This window comes from Oryzias latipes, chromosome 3 (assembly GCF_002234675.1).
Source record: "Oryzias latipes chromosome 3, ASM223467v1".
Classification (NCBI taxonomy): Eukaryota; Metazoa; Chordata; class Actinopteri; order Beloniformes; family Adrianichthyidae; genus Oryzias; species Oryzias latipes.
The window spans coordinates 4329279-4343279 of record NC_019861.2 but is presented as its reverse complement, the minus strand read 5'-3'; the positions used below and the strand labels follow the sequence as shown (position 1 = coordinate 4343279).

The window sequence follows — 14001 nt, the reverse complement described above, 5'->3', positions numbered from 1 at the left end:
CTCAGAGAAATGCTCAAATCAACCTCCTTACACAAAAGTGCAGGAAGACCAACACTATCTTAATTTGCAGGAAGTTGCAGAAGCTAACCCCTGAGCAAGCACTTTCAGTAACCTCAGGTTAACCTCAGAGCCCCATGTTTGAAGGACCGGCACTAAAAAAACAACTCACCCGTGTGGTTGTAGAAACTAGCAGGAAGTCCTGTGGAGTTTTTTAAAAACACAAAAAGGCAGCTCCCACATAAACACCAGTGCTTGCTTGAGTGTGGGCTGGAAGCTGCTTTTCCATGTCCTGGTGTGAGACTGGCAGGGATGAAGAACAAGAGGCTGGTTTCACGTTGCATTCACGTTCAGGCCAAGGCTAATCTGTAGCAAAGGTTCCGCAGGTTAACACCAAAGAAGTCTGCTTGAAAACAGACTCCATTCAGTGAAAGAAAGATCTACTGAAGGTTCTTCATGTCCACTGCAGACTCCAGAAAACTGGTGCAGTCGGGTCTGAGAACCAACCAACAGTGAGGGCCACTATTCCCTCTTCTCGTTGGTTTGCCATCTGCCAATAAAAGGGCAAAGAAGGGCTTGAAGGCACATTTAAAAGTACTACAGAGATAAAAGAGTACTTTAGAGCAGTGGTACTTTGGAGCACTGTCCCACGGACCGGTTCCGGTCCACGGGAGAGTTGGTGGGTTGCAAGAGAAAAAAACCAACCTATTTATTTCAGTTGTATTTCTAATCTAATCCATTGCAATTCCTTCTTGAAGTCTGTCAAGTCGCTCGGTCAAATGTTGAAAATCCATCCACTACTTTCTTAAATTGAAACCCTCAAGCTGGCAAACAAAAAAAAACTAAACATGTTTGGAAACGTTTTGTTTTTAAGGAGTGAAGAAAGAGGAAGAGCTTTTTACAATAAAAGAAATCTGCATTTAGCAGACAAAACCCAGGAGCCTTTACTTCAAATCCAGATTTATTCTTGCCTGGGGGAAAGTGGCTCCTGCCTCGCTTTCCACTGGACTTCCCGCGGGGCAGGTGGCTGGTTGCCTTAAGCGTTGGGGCAGGTCTCCCTGGTTCAAGCCTGAGGTTATGGTGGGGGGATGTCGTCTGGGGCTGGGGGTTCTGAGGTAGGTGGGGCCTTGTGCTGGGCCCCCTGGCGTGATGGGAGGGCTGTTGTCCGGCGGAGCTGGGGTTGCGCTCGCCATAGTTTGCTCCCCCCTGCTCTTTGGTGCTAGGGGCCCCTGTGGCGATCCCTCCAGGTCAGGGTGTGTGATGTTGGGTTGCCTACCGTGCAAGTGTCTGGGGGGCCCTGGCTACTACTGCTGTTCCAGATGGGGTTCTTTGTGTGGGGGTGACAAGGCCGCCCCCCCCCCTCTCTCTTTTTATATTTTTACATTCCATCCTCCACCACAGTAGAACACAAACACTCACCTGAGCACAGGTGTCACCTCACATTTGAACTAATGGTATGCGTGATGGAATGATATGATTGACATGTGTCTTTGTATGTGATCACATGAGTATGTGTGAGCTGTAGTTGTATTGTGTTTGTGTTGACATGTTTTTGTGTGAACTTTTGTTTTGGAGCCAATAGGTATGTTTGCAATATTTGAGTGTGTGTGTGGATAGGCCCCCCCTTTTGACTATGATCTAAACCCGTAATGATGGTTGATGTTGTTGGCGTCTGATGGTTATAGGTCAATGGAAAATCTATATCACATTTTAATGGTTCCTACACAAAATTCTGTTTACAAATAAAGAAAGTTGAAAGAAACTGTAGATATTTTACACAGGATGAAGATAAACTGTAACTTCCTAACAGTCAGTGGCCTGTAAAAGGTTGGAGACCACTGGTCTAGAGAATTTTTTATAGAGTACAATGTTGTCTGCAGTTTGGCTTATGATGGGCTTTTACATTTTGATCACAGGTGGGGGTTACGTAGCTGATGTTTGCTGGGGTAGGGACCAACCACCTCACCTGGCCATTGGGTATGACTATAAGCAGCAGAGACATCAGAACCACTAAACCCCTCCCCCCAACATCTATGAGTCACAGCGTCCCCACCTGGACTGGATTCCCAGCAGCACACAATCTCCCGGACCAGCGGTGTTAAACTCCTGGCCTTCAGGGCCCAGCCTCTTCAGGGCCCAGCCTCTTCAGGGCCCAGCCTCTTCAGGGCCCAGCCTCTTCAGGGCCCAGCCTCTTCAGGGCCCAGCCTCCTGCTGGTTTTCTAGAAATCCTGTCTCATCTGCTGCTGATTACCTGGATCAGGTGTGTAATCAGGAGCTTCAATGGCAGGTTGGAAAACATGCACCGCTGGGCCTTGAGGCTTGGATTCTGACACCCCTGTCTTAGAGGTTTCAATGGCAGCCTTCATCACAGACATTTCCTGTTGTGTCAGCCCCCTGAAAGACGTCAACTTTCCTGCTCTGCCCCTACACCACAGAAAAGTAGGGGGGGCAGCAGCTTTGCAGTCATTCTGCACTAATAGAAGCACAAAGCCCCATACAGCGTCTGACCTTTAAAACAAAAGCTTATCTGTCAAACACTTTCAGTGTTACAGTATTGCTCACTGACTCCACCCACAGCCCTGCCCACTCTTCCTGTGCTGTGGATCCGCCTCGATCAAGGCTACAACCCAACAGAAGCTCAAAAGAGGAGAGTTGATGAGCGGAGAAGAAGAGTAGAGGTACTCACCGTCTCCAGTTGTTGTCCGGAGGGGGGGACAGGTATGCCGCTCCGTACGGGGAGCTCTCAACGTGGAACAGGAGTCAAGGAAAAGATGGACACACAAACATCCGGTCAACATTAACTATGGGTTTGTCACACACGATTTCTGCTGAGGCGGCTGATGTGGCAGATTGAGGTGGGGGCCCAGACCCTCTGATGTTCAAAGCATCTGGACAGTGAACGTCACACAGACACCGCAAGCCTTTTTGTCAGGTGACAAACAGGAGCCTAAGGAACATATGGATAAACACACACACCAGCCTGGCTCCTCCCCCTCTCACATGGCTCCTCCTTCTCTCAGTCCTGCATGTGTCAGAGATCACTTAGAACGGTTCCACTAATGTGCTCTTTGGCTCTGTTGCTAACATTGACTGTACATGAGAACTGGACTTAGAGACTCCCTCAGGTTCCAAACAGGAAGTACCCGTTGGCTCCAAGAAGCCAAAATCCCACAGACTTTTATAGAGAAATAAACAGCTATTCCTCGATCAGAATAAACATTATTACTCAGCTACCTTTTTTTTAACATGTTCTTGATAATCCTCTTTTTTTCATTTTTACTTTCTTTATTACAAGTTATTCAAGTTTTAAACTGACCAATCAGAAGCCTGAATAAAAGCAGGTGGAGCCTGCTGGCCCCACATCCAAAGTTTAAAATGTTTGACTTACGGATTCTCCCAAGCCGGCTTTCAAACGGTAGGGGTGTGGCCTTCCGACAAGTTCACTCCTGACTGGTTAGTGGTTTCATAGAAACATCGACTCAGACCAACTCGGACGAATCACTGCTTCCTGTTGTCATCGCGCTCCAACATGGCAGCATTACAGATACCGCCATGTTGCAAAATTGCGGTGTTATGGACAAAAAGTGGCGACTGAATAAACTTCATTAGTTGGAGCCAAAAGAAAGAAAATTTATTTTGGGTGACATCACACCCACTCGATCCAGTTCTCAGATACAGTCAATGGATTCTCTAAAGCATCCATTTCAACCAGTGTGTCGCGGCACACTAGTGTGCCGTGGGAGATGGTCAAGTGTGCCGTGGGAAATTGCCCTCATTACCTGATCTAAAAACATTTTCCATCTCCAGGATTTCAGCTCTCTGTTCATCCAAGCAGGCCCTGATAAAACACTGAGGAGTTAGGAAAATAAAAGATCTTAAAATTACTTTTTCTTTGTGTTTATTTAATTCTATTAAAGACATTTTGATAAGAATGACGGAACAGCGATTTACCTGCAGCTATAACAGTTTGCGGAAAAGTCCCGCACCTTTAACTGTCTCCGTCAATCATTCTTGAAGGCTTTATCACATGTCATCAGTCTGACCAATCAGAAGTGGTTAAAGTCTTCACTTCCTTGTTCCATTTTAGCTCAAAAAGTCGCTCAGTTCTAACAAAAATACCAGCTAAAGCTCGTCTTTAGCGGTGTAGCTTTCCACAGAGTCCGGTGTCAGACCGTGGAACAAGAGAACAAAACAATGAAGCTCCGAGAAGAGAGTCTGTCTGCCCTTTTTCTGCAGTTTTTACACTACATCTCCCATGATGCATTGGCTTAAAGGGCCAGTGTCCCAGCGCACCATGAGTTTTCCTTGTGAAACGTCTTGAAACCACAACAAACAAACAGTTTCTAAATTTTCTAATTGAACTTTTATTTCATCTCTTAGAAAAACAGCCACAACTTCCTGCTTTTTTTGGCCACAATTATCACAAAAATGTAGGGGAGATTGCGGGGGGGGGCAGTAGATCAATACAGACCATGAGTTTCTGCTTTTTTTTTTTTTTTGATGCTGGTTAGCCGCGGGATTTTTGTCAAGGTTAAAAGTGTGCCGTGGCTCAAAAAAGGTTGAAAAACACTGCTCTAAAGGACAACCTGCTGGTAGTTTATTACCCTTCAGACCCTCCAGTCCAAGCTGAGAGTAAAACAGGAAGACACTTGGTGTCTTTTCGGTTTGGGATGACTTGTGGGCTGGAATCTCCATCTCATCCAACCACCAGTTCAACGTTAAACCCCTGATACCAGTTCATTGTCCACCATGAGACCTGGGTTTGAATCCACAGTCATTGCTGTCAGCATCAGGGATTGGAGTGTGGAGTGGGCTTAAAAATCTGCAACGTGGTTCCTGAGAATGGCTGAAATGCATTTCAATCCCATCATGGGGGAGGGGTCAAAATCCCATCATGGGGGAGGGGTCAAAAAAGAAGAAATAACACCCAGGTGGATGACCCTACGATGACCTTTTGACATCCTCAGCTCTGCGCGTCTCCTCCAAATGTGAACACTGAGTTTTTAGCAGACGATTAATGAAGCAATGTTACAACGTTTACCGACCGTTCCTGCTTTGTTACCAGATCTCATTTCAGAGCTTTGATGTGAAGCAGCTGGAACATTGAAGCCACTGTGGTCTTCTACAAAAATCACCAATAACAGAAGAATCCAGGTAACAAAAAGCAAATACAGGCTGCACCTATAGCTGGCAAAGGCCACGCAGCCCAACATCAGCTCTGAAGATAAGGCACAGCAATGTGACGCTTTGGCTGCAAAATTCTGATTCACAACCTTCTGCAAAAACATCCAGTCTGAAACACAAACCAGCATCTGCAGCCACAACATCAGCACTACTTCAGGTTGAAGGACTACGGTCTCGCGATGCAAAGGGACAGCAGACCTTCAGACTGGGATCTGTCTGTCAGTTTAACCTAACTCCTAATCTCTGAAGCACATTGGGTGTGTTTCATTACCACATTAGCGAATGTAACAAGCAGGATTTAGACTAGAAGATTAGAGAAACAGTGTCTGTAGCTGAATCCAATGAATATGGTTTCTGTAATCCCATTCAACCAATCTGGTTTCCACAACAAAACTAAAGAATCAGGCAAACCTATTTTCATTAGCTCAGGCGGTAGATCAGGTCGTCCAACAACCGAAGGGTTGGCGGATCGATCCCCGCTCTCCCCAGCCAGCTGTCATCCCCCCCGAGCGGCTAGTCTGCAGCTCACCGCTCCCCCCAGGGGATGGGTCAAAATGCGGAGCAGAATTTCCCCCGTGGGATAAATAAAGTATCAATTATTATTATTGATAATCAGAAACACTTGGTCTCTGTTACTATGTAAGAGAACTGCATAAACCTAGTTTATGTGACAAAATTAATCTGTTTCTGAACATACATAACATTTATCCCCAATAGTAGAGCATTAACACATCACCGTGAACTGTACTCTCGTGTGGGGTGGTCATCTCTGTCCACAAGAAGGCAAGGACACTGGTACACTTTTATTTACAAGGCCATGCTTGGACTGCTTCCCTCCTACATTGGAGATTTACTAACGAGGAGAAATGTTGATTCGTATTCAGTGCGTTCAAATGATCAACTGTTGCTCAGTGTTCCATTTGTCCGCACAGAACTGGGAAAAATATATTTTTCTCACGCTGCTCCCACTTCATGGAACACACTGCAGAAAACCTGGAAGCTCCCTGAACTTATCTCTGTAAATGATTTTAAAGCCAGACTGAGAGCACTTGAGGTCAACTCCTTTAAATGTAACTGTTTTATAATTTAAATTGTAATTTTATTTGTTGTCTGTGTTTGTAACTTTTTGCTGCCTCTTGGCCAGGACTCCCTTGTAAAAGAGGTTTTTAATCTCAATAGGACTTTCCTGGTTAAATAAAGGTTAAATAAAAAATAAATAAAAACATAAGATAAATCAGTTTTTAGAAACTATATTAGGGTATTTGATAAAACGTGTTTTTCTAAACTAAATGACAAAGGAGATTTCTGAAACCAGGTCAGAAAAAGTGGAGCAGAAAAGTATTTGTCAGTCTTTGATTGTGCGGGTTGTTCCACTGAAAAAGCTGAACTTGGTCTGTCACGTTCACCCTAGAAACACTGCAGCTGTAAGAGAAACAGAAAGTTGAAAAATTGGGGCAGAAAACTGTTTTCTGTTCCTCACTGACCTGCTACTTCTTAAAGAAGCCCTTCTACCCTCCACTCATTACCTGTATTAATGTCACCTGTTTGAACAGGTTATTTGTATAAAGACAACTGTCCACCCCCTTAAACAGTCAGACTGTAACCTCTCCACCATGAGCAAGACCAAAGAGCTGTCAAATGACACCAGGGGTCAAATTGGGATGAACCAATCTACAATAAGCAGCAGCTTGATACGGAGAGATCAATCCTTGGAGCAATTATTAGAAAATGGAAGAATTAGAAGATCTCTAGCGATCTCCCTCCACCTGGAGCTCCATGAAAGATCTCACCTGGTGGAGAACACATCATCGGTGAAGACACGGCCCAGATCTACACGGGGGAACAGGTCAGTGACCCGAGGAGAGCTACGGCCCCAGTAACAAAGGTTACTATGGTTAAACACTGAAGTGTCATGGATTCAAATCCTACAGAGCTGCAAAGGCCCTCCTGCTTAAACAAGCACAAGTTCAGACTGATCTAAAACCAGAAACCATCTGGATGAGGCAGAGGAGGATTACAGGTCATGTGATCAGATAAGACCAAAATGGAACTCTTTGGTATAAACGCCACCATGTTTGGATTAGAAAGAATATTGAGCTGCATCCCAAGAAAACCTTTCCCACTTTGATGCATGGAGGTGGACATATCATGGTTTGGAGCTGCTTTTCGACGACTGATCTGTATGAAGGAAAGTATAAATGTATCCATTTATGGAGGGATTTTGGAGAAAAACCTCCTTCCATTAGTGAGAACATTGAAGATGAAACATGTCTGATCTTCCAACATGACAATGATCCCAAAACATGTCACCTGAACAATGAAGAAGTGGCTTCATAAAAAGTAGAACCCAGTTTAGCTTAGTCTGTTTAGTTTAGTCAAACATTTAACTATTGTATTTATATGACTGATTTAATGTTTTGTACAACTACCAGTGTGAAGCCCATTGAGACAAATGTGTTGGGATATACAAAGAAAACCAAACTGAATTGAATTGAAGGCCACTTTATTAGATACACCTTGCTAGTACCGGGTTGGACCCACTTCTGCCGTCAGAACTGCCTTAATCCTTGGTGACACAAAATCAACAAGGTTCTGGAATTAGTCCTCAGAGAGTTTGGTCCATATTGACATGACAGCATCACACAGTTGCTGCAGATTTGTTGGCTGCACATCCATGATGCCAGTCCCCTGTTCAACCACATCCCAAACCTGCTCTATTGGGTTGAGATCTGGTGACTGTGGAGGCCGTTTGAGTCCAGAGAACTCATTGTCATGTTCAAGAAACCAGTCTGACATGATTCCAGCTTTATGACATGGCGCCTTATCCTGCTGGAAGTAGCCATCAGAAAAGTTTGGACATGATCAGCAACAATACTCAGGTAGGCTGTGTCATTGGAACCATGCTCATTTGGTACTAAGGGGCAATATATCTCCCCACACCATGACACCACCACCAACAGCCGGAACTGTTGATACAAGGCAGTATGGATCCATCAATTCATGCTGTTGATGCCAAATACTGACCCTACCATCCAAATGTCACAGCAGAAATGGAGACTCATCAGACCAGACAACGTTTTTCCTTCCAGTCTTCTATTGTCCAGTTTTAGTGAGTCTGTGTGAATTGTGGTCTCAGTTTCCTGTTCTTAGCTGACGGGTGTGTGTGACCTGTTGTGCTGTTGTAGCTGTAGACTAATAGGGATAGTTAAGAGCATCCAAACAGACCCAGTCGGACTGATTATTCTTGATGACAAAAGCCGAGCTCCACCAGAGTGAGTAACAGCAGACGTGGGGTGGGGGTGTTCTGTCTTGCAGGGAGACAGTGTTTCGTAGCTGCTGGGTTTCTCTGCTCTGCTCGCCGCTGAAATGCAGCTGCTGTCCTCCTTCACAGAGCTGAGGCAGAAAGACTCTAAGACGGCTAAAACTGCAAGGACAATAGCAATGATAAAGCTCAGCATATGTGCTAATACTTCACTGACATTTTCTCAACTGCTTCTTCAGTTCAAGAGCCTTTTAGGAGTCATGGGGTCCTGCTGTGCACTGAACCCCTGCTGCACACTTGTCACACCAAAGATCACTTTAACAGACAGAAAAGACAGAGAAAGGAATTATTTCTCCTCTACCATCAATTCCCCTTTCAAGGGGGTTTCTCAAACTGAATAATCCTTTTTTTACCAGTCCAGTTTACGCTACAGGTCTTCCCAACATTCCTCTCCAAGCTGATGACACTATCCTTCACATGTCCATTGCTCTTTCCTGGGGACAAACCTGCTCCATTATTGGACCACATCTGTCTTTAAATACAAGAACACAGACCACTTCTATGGCATATTACAGGAGAGCGGGTGCATTGTTCCAATCAGTGCGGATCAGAGGCCTGATGCCCTCCATGAAAGCCTTCGTTTTCTGGTTCAACATGTGCAGATCCACCCCCCACCCCGCCCCCCCGCCCTGGATCTGTTACCACATTGCATCTGCACATTAAAGCGTTAATCAGTCTCCTGCTGACAGGCAGCAGAGCTCCACTTTTGCACAAACCTACGAAAAGTTGAACCAACCGCAGACTGGATCTGGAGTTTCCTGCAGAACGCTGCAGTGAGAGAACCTATAGGGTGACACTCTGACCTCCAGAACAAGATTGGTCGGTCCAGAAAGGCCCGAGTGAAGCTTCAAAGCAAACATCCATTTTCAAACATGAAAGACACAGTTCAGAAGGATATCTGCCATCCGTGCTTGTCAACGGGTCGGCGGTGGGGGGAGGTGATGCGGGTGCGGTCCCTCTGGACCCTCTCAACCAGACCGTGGTGGCGTGTCCCTCTGACGGAGTCCAGCCCCGAGGAGAAGCCGCCCTGTGACAGAGACAGCGGGAGTGATTTCTGACTGTTCAGTTGCAGCGGTGCGTTACCATGACGACTTCATCCCCCCAAACAGTTCATTTCCACTTCCACACACCGCACAACGATGAGAATCAGAATAAATACCAGTTTTATAACCGAAGGAAAAATGATCAAACTCTGAATGAGTTTGTGAACTTCCCATCAGGCATTTCTGTTTTCGCAACACCAACCTTTTTCTTTACATTAAGATCAACCAGAACTCCTCTTGACCTGGATCAGAAAAGTTCCTTTCTGCTCTAAACTCCTTGATAAGTTAATAATGGTTTTAAAGTTCTAATAATTTATTGATCTACTTAGTGTTGTTTTTTTTCAATCATGATTTTGCTGTTTTTAGCCCAAATCTGTCATTTTCTAGGACAAAGTTACTGCAGAGCAGCAGGAGCTGATTAGAATTTCACCTCTGATGTGAGGGCAGAATCTGTGGCACGGAGTAACGCCTGCACTCATTTCCCATCATCCCTTTGTTTACATGCTCTCCTGCTAGCTTTCAGCTACTCACATTCTCTCACAACTGTCCGACATATCCAGTTTTACAATGCTGATCCAGATCCATTTGTCTGCAGGTGGATGCATCGGGATGGGGCGGAGCACGGAGCTTGTGCCCCCCCCCCCCCCCAGCGTGTTTTCTCCATCACAGATACGACCTTTATTTAAACGGCAACAGCACACGAAAAAGTCTGCTCCAAATTCACAACAATTTGGATAAAGAAATACTCAGCCATGCAATTTTGAGCTTAATTCTTTATAAGCATCCTCCATCATCAGAAAAAGTCTACAAGAACAGTTTAAAAACACCATTTTCACGGATTCGGTCTTTAAGGTTATTTTTGCTAAATACTGGGTCAGCAAAAACAATACGAAGAACTATCAAATGAAACCTTAAATACGCAGAAAGGGACTGTCAGATGTCAGTACATTGATTAATTAAGTCTGCTGCTAGTGATGAAGACTATGCTAAAAGAATATCTTATCATTTCCCATGCGTGTTTTTAATCCATAAATGCAGCACTCTGGGTAACCTAGCAACACTCCAGTGCAGTGCTCTGCTTTTGCCTAGCAAATGGCACGTCCTGCATGCAGGGATTTGCATGGCTGCAGCGGGGGCGTGTCCAGCTCAGAACCCCCCCTGGACAAACAGTGGCAGGACGTCGATCTACATTAAAGATTTGACTGTGTTTGCTTACATTTCTGATAACATGAAGGCATTTGTGGTCATTGTGCTAAACATCAAGTTTTTGCCCTACCTGATAAAAATAGAAACAAACTGACTCATGGCTTTCATTGCCACGCATGGCTACATTTGTCATTTTCTTATTGTACTTGTTTGCTATCATTAACAAACAAACTCCAAACAAAATGGTGTTTTTAGTGTTTTTAACATGTCTTCACTTGTCTAAAAGTCTTTCTGAGTATTTCTTTATTCAAAAGCTCATTGGACACATCGTCTAAGCTGGAATTTGGCTCCAAACTGTACAGCTAGATACCTCGGATATTGGTCGCCATTTTTGTTACATTAGCTTGAGCTTGTGAGGCACTTGTCTTTAGCGGGAGAGAGTGTAGACAGAGGTATGCTGGGAAATTATCAAGTCTAACTTCTGCACCAACAGTCACAACCCAAGTGGGCTGCAGCAGGTGTGCAGAAAATATGTCTTAAAAAAATGACAAAGGCTTTTTCCTTATAGCTAAAAACTGAATAATTATAATGAAAAGACCTCTGAGAAGCCTTTTCCAATAGAAACAATACAGCTGGATTGTTTGGCCCCTAGCAGATAAAAGATCTAATGACCATAAAGGTACACTTTAAACCGCAATCAGAATGTTTTTTGTCTGCTGGAAATATAAAAGAACGGAGTTGGCAGAATCACGTGATCATAAAAGTATTTAATATCTTGATGTATGCAAATCTACCCCCCTCCAGTGGTAGCTGCATAACAAGTGTGTAAATGGTCATAGAAAGGACAGAGTTCAGTTGAATCTGGATTGAGGTTTCAGTTCAAAGATCTCAAAGGACGGCAGGATAAAAATTCAGAATGTTTGAGGAAACACCTCCAGGGTCAGAAACCGTGCATGTTTGAGAAAGTCTCAACCGTCATTTGCAATTGATATTGAGGTAAAAAAGCAGGCCTGAAGGATGGTAACGGATAAAACCAGAAGCTGAACTGGTCTGCAAATATGGACTCCATATACAGGAAGGGGCAGAGCAGGTATATACTTTGTAAAAAGACTTGCCTCTTTTAATGTCTGCTCAGAACTCCTTTGTATGTTTTATCGGTCTGGTTTCAGTGCCCTGTCTTATGCGGTGGTGTTGGGGGGGACAAAAAGGACATAAGGGCAGAGCGGAGGATGCTGTCCAAACTGGACGGCATCATAAAGAACACATCTATCTATCTCTTCACGTGAGCTTTCCAGATACAAAGGAGAACTTCAAACGGCCTCATTCAGAGCGGCAACAAACATTATCTGGACTTTCAGGCTTACAGACCATGGATGATCAGAGCTAACATCATGATCATAATATACTCAGCTGCATAATATTTGGGATTTTGCACATAAAACAAATGAGGGAGAAACTATTTCCTATTATGCATTCGTCACAAGCCCCTGTACGGCGGTTGACCTGTAAAGGTGCTGCGGGTTTGTCCGAGTCCGTGGAGGCTCATAGAGAAGAGCGGCTGCGTGTTAAAGGGAGCACAGGTGTGTCTTGTGGTTCCCTGGAGGTTTGGAAGGCCACCTTACTTAAAAGACGTCGTGACAATGGAACGGACCATTGTTGTGCGTGTGGTAAGTATATCGTTTTGTAAGGATAATGGAAGTGCATGTACAGTGAGGCATAAATAAGTATTCAGCCACCAATGGTGCGAGCTGTCCCACTTAAAAAGATGAGATAGGCCTGTAATTTTCATCAGAGGTAAACGTCAACTAAAATCGACTAAATGAGGGGAAAAATCCAGAAAATCATGTCTGATTTTTATTTTAAAAACTCGCCTGCATCTCACCTTCTTCCCCAGAGTGCTCACCATGACCTGTCACCCAAAGAACATCCGTAGAAAAGAACATGTATGAACATTTTCTCTCTACGGGTTCACCAAGTGGTCTACCATCTTAAAACGTTGTGGGGCCCACCTGCGTGCCTCGTACAGGTTTGCCCGTTTTTCGCCCGGAGACGGGCCGTATTTACCTGTAAGGGCAGTGGTGACATTAACCAGAGCCTCGGCTCTAGGATCCCATGAAGATCCAGAAGTCTGGGAACAAGTGGTGCTTTTTGAAAGCTGGAAGCAGAACATGTGCAACACCTGCAGCTGCTAGAGAGCTCCTACCTGAAACTCATTGCTGGTGTTCCCAATCTGGTTGACGTTGGGAAGGGAGCCGCCGTAGTACGGTGCGCGGGACTGAGACAAGCGGAGTTGCTGGACCTTCTGGTATTGCACCTGTGGACAAGAGGAAGCAGAAGATGAGCAGAGCCAGGGCTGCACCATATGAGGAAAAGTCACGATATGCGATATTAGTGATCAATTTTGCGATGGTGACACATAAACAAACGGCAAAACAACCTAAACCATAATTTCCTTTTCACTAAAACAGCTTCATTTAAATAAGAGTCAACATAACTTAAATCATCGTCCAAATGGTCCTCGTCTATAAAAATAAAAGGGCTGCATCTGATTGGTCAACAACATGAACTGGATTTATTTGATTTGTTAAATACATCAAGCTCCCATAAGATAAATGTTTAAGCACATTTAATGTAACCATTTATTGCAATTTTCGCCGTCTTTTGCGATATGCGTATTACACACTTTGATATGACAATAACGATAAATTTGCGATTTATTGTGCGGCCTTAAGCAGCGCTGTGAACCCTGCTGGGAGATCCCTGGAATCCAAAGACAAAAATCTGAGACGTTGTTCATGAAATGCAGCTGTTGGAAAAACAGCAGCCAGCAGAGCCGGTGAGGAGCCTTTTATGCTGATGAAGATGTGCTGCTGACTTTCTGCAGTTTCACCAACGTCCAGACTGATTAGAGATCAGCCAAGGATCTTCAGTGCCGCCTCAGGCAATCGCCATGACAACAGCCAGCGCTTATGTCACCAAGTTGTGAAATCAGTGTGTTTATCTGCAGAAATGTCTGACATGCAGAGTGAACAAAAGAAGGGGCTTGTGTGTTTTTGTTTCCACAAGTCGGGACTTAACAGACTTGGCGCTGACAGACAGACGCCACGTTGGTTCCCACACGGAAGCAGCAGAGCAGCTGCCAACGGTGCTTCATCAAACTCCCTCCACAGAGAACTGCTGTGGTGACATTAGTGCTTTCTGCACACTCCCTGCTCCTGCTGGACCCCCTACATCCATGCCACCAAGACCGTGTGTTCCCATTCTGCAGGGGATTGTGGACCATCATTATCTTTACTTTTCTTTCTAAAT

At 44.7% G+C, this 14001-nt stretch overlaps 1 protein-coding gene and 1 long non-coding RNA gene across 7 annotated transcripts in view; both read right to left on the bottom strand.

The window, feature by feature from the left end:
* The window catches only part of LOC101166367 (CREB-regulated transcription coactivator 3), a 49703-nt gene that overhangs the window by 19753 nt on the left and 15949 nt on the right, over positions 1 to 14001 (bottom strand). For all 6 annotated transcript variants that reach the window (XM_023951886.1, XM_023951884.1, XM_023951890.1 and 3 more), the window contains exons 2-4: positions 12896 to 13006; positions 9402 to 9530; positions 2684 to 2745 (exon numbers count right to left, since the gene is read on the bottom strand). In XM_023951886.1, the coding sequence (XP_023807654.1) occupies positions 2684 to 2745; positions 9402 to 9530; positions 12896 to 13006 (302 nt within the window). The remainder of the gene's footprint in view (positions 1 to 2683; positions 2746 to 9401; positions 9531 to 12895; positions 13007 to 14001) is intronic.
* LOC110017049 lies at positions 7791 to 9395 on the bottom strand. The gene is made up of 3 exons (XR_002292357.1): positions 9220 to 9395; positions 8857 to 8975; positions 7791 to 8758 (listed from the first exon to the last, which is right to left on the bottom strand). It is a non-coding gene; the product is annotated as an uncharacterized LOC110017049 (long non-coding RNA).